The sequence below is a fragment of the Brassica napus genome, chromosome A8 (assembly GCF_020379485.1).
Source record: "Brassica napus cultivar Da-Ae chromosome A8, Da-Ae, whole genome shotgun sequence".
In the NCBI taxonomy this organism is placed as follows: domain Eukaryota; kingdom Viridiplantae; phylum Streptophyta; class Magnoliopsida; order Brassicales; family Brassicaceae; genus Brassica; species Brassica napus.
The window spans coordinates 5414731-5419247 of record NC_063441.1 but is presented as its reverse complement, the minus strand read 5'-3'; the positions used below and the strand labels follow the sequence as shown (position 1 = coordinate 5419247).

General features: G+C 37.7%; 1 protein-coding gene across 1 annotated transcript; it reads right to left on the bottom strand.

Moving 5' to 3' along the window:
• Positions 1–1335: 1335 nt before the first annotated feature.
• LOC106423622 (probable chlorophyll(ide) b reductase NYC1, chloroplastic) lies at positions 1336–4173 on the bottom strand. The gene is made up of 10 exons (XM_013864393.3): positions 3660–4173; positions 3463–3541; positions 3254–3389; positions 3106–3180; positions 2814–3009; positions 2660–2728; positions 2210–2349; positions 2016–2138; positions 1750–1942; positions 1336–1673 (listed from the first exon to the last, which is right to left on the bottom strand). The coding sequence occupies exons 1-10, from the start codon at positions 3951–3953 to the stop codon at positions 1485–1487; spliced, it is 1494 nt and encodes a 497-aa protein (XP_013719847.1). The 5' UTR covers positions 3954–4173; the 3' UTR covers positions 1336–1484.
• Between the last annotated feature and the right edge of the window lie 344 nt (positions 4174–4517).

Genomic DNA, 4517 nt, shown 5'->3' with positions numbered 1-4517 from the left:
AATCGTGTGGCTCTGAGTTATTTATACGTCAGATTAAAGAGGGGGAGAGGATAGAGAATGAGCGATCTGTGAAAGCGTATGGCCAAGATTAAAACATAGAAAAGATGATCAATGGCTCTGGTTGGAGTTTCATTAATGACACTTTTGTAAATATAACATTCCTCTTTTCTTCTCTTAATCCGACGGTTCTAATTTATAGAAAGATTATAGAATCCAATGGTTCATATTATTCATTCATTAAGGGTAAAATAGTAGTTCACAATCACTTGGTCCATACAGATTTTTTTTGGATGTGTGAGACTTGTTTTTGGCATTTTGGTCCATTTCAGATTTTAGTCCATACAAACTATGAAAAACAAATAGAGAATTTGTACTCCCTACACACCACTTTTCCCCTATTTGCACTCCATACCCTATATCCCTCCAATTTTCTTCCCCCCAACATTACCATTTTCCCCCATTCAATGATATCCCACCTTTGTTAGTATATTTAGCTAATTTACTCAAACAAATAAACAAAAGGAATAAGAAGGAAAAATGCTGCATATAAGTTATAACTTATAAAGAAAGATACAGTAAAAGTAGACTGTAAACGTGTCAAACAGCAAATTAACTGTACAACAAAGTAGAGAAAACAAAAAAATAATTATTAAGATGAGTGGTATCGAACCATGGAAGAATAAGTCATCAGTGAGGCTTCTTTACCAACTAGTCTACAAAAGCAAGTTGTTCCCTTGGTTGCTGAATAGATTTTATAAAGTAGTCGGGGGCACGTGCCTCCGTTCATCACACTGTAGATCCGCCCCTGTCAGTCAAGGGAGATAAGCTATAAGAACAAGAAAAAATGACAACATGATCGACACAGTTTGTCTTGGTGAGAGAAGCAAAAAGACCTGATCATGCACTTAAAAGTGATTAGTTGGGTTTCATACATGAGCTAAACTTTGAATCCGGGACATGGTAGTAAACCAATCTCAGCGACAAGCTACCTACTGTTTCAGAAGCAAGTGAGAAGAATCACTCATATTCATGATTTCAGTCAGCATGGGATGGGTTATCCCTTATTAAACGTCTTATTGAATTTAGACCATATAATAAAGGAGATCAAGAAAAATTGAAACGAAAAAGGCAGTTGGGCGACCAATATATATCATGGTCAAACTGAATGGTTCACGATTGTTCATGGTCTTCTTCCCATTCAAATGTGATCTATTTGAGTTTGATCATATTTAAATAGGGTCTTATCTGAATTTAGACCGTCAATGTCTAGAAAAAGTTCATTTAAACGTGTACAATCCTTTGATACATACCTAACCTAAACCAACTAGAAACAAAGATCTTAGAATTTGTTTTCCCTTCTTTCAAACAACAAATGATTCTACAATTATAATCATGCGTATAAAGGTGTCATCACCAGAGAAGAGTTGAACAAATTGGTCCCGTCACATATAGTTTTTATACATATCATGCACCTTTACATTTGTTCAAGTGCCTGGGAAAGAGCTAGGTGTGGTGCTTGATACGATGATGAATGCACAAACAACAGAAAGAGAGAAAACAGAGACCCAAGTATTCTCTGTATACATCTCCATCGCGTCTGTTAACGACAACCTCGTTCTGTTCTCTGCCCAGTTCCTTAGTCTGTCCGCTTCCGCTGCATATAACGCCCGTCCCTGCAAACAAAAGACACATTTTTGCGTAAGCGCAGGCAAAACTGTTGGAAGGATTAGCCAAAGACCTGTCCCTTACTTGGTCATCGAACCACCGGCCTCTCCTGAGCCACGAAGTGACAATGGCTAGCAATATCCTTGGAGGAGTTAGGTAATTGACAGATTTTCCAGAACCTTTCACAACACGCATTCGTGGTACTAGCGTTCTAGCTACTGTCTCCGGAAGCTCGCAGATTATGTTAAACATCTGCTTGTTTTTTATACTCGAACCACTGCCAAATAAAACGTTGAATAATTTTGTTCACCGAGAAAAAAAAAAGATTTGGGGTCGAAGCAAGTGGATACCTGAGAAGAAGTTCGGTGAGAACCATGCCCGGAGAAGCAGTGTGCAAGCCAACTTTTGTCTTTTGGGATTCTTTCGCAACAGAGCCATGAAATTGCCTAAGTCCACATTTTGTTGACCCATATCTGCAACAATGCTCGAATCCATTTTAAGTAAAGACGAGTACCATTGAATCGAATGATTTTTGATCACTTACACAGCCGTGAGAGGAGTGCTAGAGCCTCCAGAACCAGCACCATCCATGTTAAAGATGTGTCCACCGTTGTCCTGTCTACTCATCACTTCCATCGCCCCTCGTGTGCATAGAATCGATCCAATCAAGTTTGTGGACACAATCTGCAAACATTTCAAATATTATACCAAGAAACTTCACTCCACCATTGTTCAAGCCATAAGACCATCTCCAATGGTTTACTCTAAAATAAAATAACTTTATAATAGAGTTTGAGTTTGCTCCAATGGTACTCTATTTTAGAGTAGCAGAGTGATGAACAAAAAAAAACAATTTACTCTATATTGGGAGTTAACCTATTTTTTACTCTATTATAGAGTGAAAAATAGAGTACCAGTGAAACATTTTTACTCTAAACTCTATTTTAGAGTTGGAGATGCCCTAAGCTAAAACTTTTATAAAGGATTCTTTTACCTGCTTGATATCTTCTTCCGTGAAATCAAGCAGCGGCCTAAAGCCTTTGTTAGTACCAGCATTGTTGATCTGCCCAAAGAACAAAGTCAGCAATGAAAAATATGATCTTAAAGAGAAAGTGTTTTAAAGAAATGAAATAATGCTTTTTCTTTACCCATATGTTAATGGAACCAAGCTCTTCTACAGCAAAACTGGACAACCTCTCAACGTCCTCTGGTTTACAAACATCACAGGCAATACCAACCACTTTAGCAAAACCCAGTTTCTTTCTATCTGATTCACTAGCTTTACTCATAATCTCTTTGAGGTTTTGCTGAAGCTCTTTCACAGTCATATCAACAGATTCAGAACTGATTTCACAAAAGGAAATCCAAACAAAGCTTAAGACTCCACTTAGTGAAAAAAAAAAAAACTAATCCATATATCACATATGAAGAAGCTACAACCTGCGAGATGTAACGATGACTCTGTCTCCAGAGAGAAGAAACTCTCTAGCAAGTGCTTTCCCTAGTCCCCTCGTGCTAAAACATATCGTCAAAACACACGTCAGCACCACTGCAAACAAAAAGAAAATTAAGAAGACAAACAAATTACCTTCCGGTTATAACAACATTGCGTGGACCGGCTCGGTAATGATCTTCCAAAACCATGTTAGCACCGGTCATGGTTCCAATGATAACTCCACCGAGCCAGCTATACCAAACCAATGAATTCATCGAACTATCTCCACCTTTTCATTACAATACAACGGAGTCAGAACAAATTAAAACATTCAAACAATGTTCTAAATCACTAACACTAACCTGACAATTGAAACCCAATCAAGAGAATAGCTCCAGTGCTCGTCATCGTCACAATGTATCTCGCAATTTGAACAGCAATCTGCAAATAGATAACCAACCATAAGTACCCAATAACACATATTCCTCACACTTAATTAACCCATCTCGATTAAGATAAAGCTTGAAACAGAAGGGTCAGAGACTCTTTTAAGACTTACCGAAGAGAAAACCATCTCTAAATTTTGAACTTTCTGATTATACTCATCCTTAGTTAAGAACCCTAACTTACTAACACCAGATTTGAGAGAATCCCACAACCCTTTTCCCTCTTTCTCATGCTTTCTCCCTCGTTCAACCTTTTTCTTCTCTAAATCACTCTCACACCGATGCACATAAACCCTTTTGTTACCCTCTCTACAACTCAATCTTGACCCGACCCGTTGATGATCCATGAATCCGAGACGGTGATCCAAACATCGTGGGTATACTTGAAGCTTCGTCAAAGTAACCATAGCTAAATCACAGAGGGAGTGATAAGCTTTGAAATTTCATGCAAAAGTATCTTACAAGCGAAGAAGTAGATAGAAGAATTTTTTTTTTTTTCTTTTGGGAAACACAAAAATATTAGATATTTTAATAATCGTATTCGTCGAAGACGTTATAAATAGAGATCGGAGAAGGAAAGGGATGAGGAGGGGAGGTGGTAGAAAGAAAGAAGTGTAAGTGTGATGACCACACGTTACAGTAACCTCATCTTATTTGCCAAATGATGACACGTGTCACCTGTGTTTTTATTGTCGTTTAGTTAAACATGCTCGGGATATTTTTCGGAGCGTGTTCGATTCGGTAAAGTGGGAGAAAATGATGATATTATCAATTAATGGTGGGGTTTAATTGAGAAAAAAAACACAATGTGGTTAACTTGTGACATTGACAATTCCGTAAAATTCATTTTCCTTCACCAAACTTGTTGGCTTTTTATTGTCGTTTAGTTAAATTTCCTGTTTGGTAAGAAATGAACCCAAAATTTGATTCGGTTTGCAGCTTGGCCATGCTTTGTCCTTACTTAGTTATAA

What these genes read in the sequence shown, in the direction of transcription:
- LOC106423622 (XM_013864393.3), bottom strand. Translation starts at nt 3,953, where the DNA reads ATGGTTACTTTGACGAAGCTTCAAGTATACCCACGATGTTTGGATCAC. An exon ending in TTGGTTCCATTAACATATGG is followed by an intron (nt 2,729 to 2,813) that starts GTAAAGAAAAAG and finishes TTCTTTGGGCAG; the next exon opens with ATCAACAATGCTGGTACTAA. An exon ending in GCCGGTGGTTCGATGACCAA is followed by an intron (nt 1,674 to 1,749) that starts GTAAGGGACAGG and finishes TTTTGTTTGCAG; the next exon opens with GGACGGGCGTTATATGCAGC.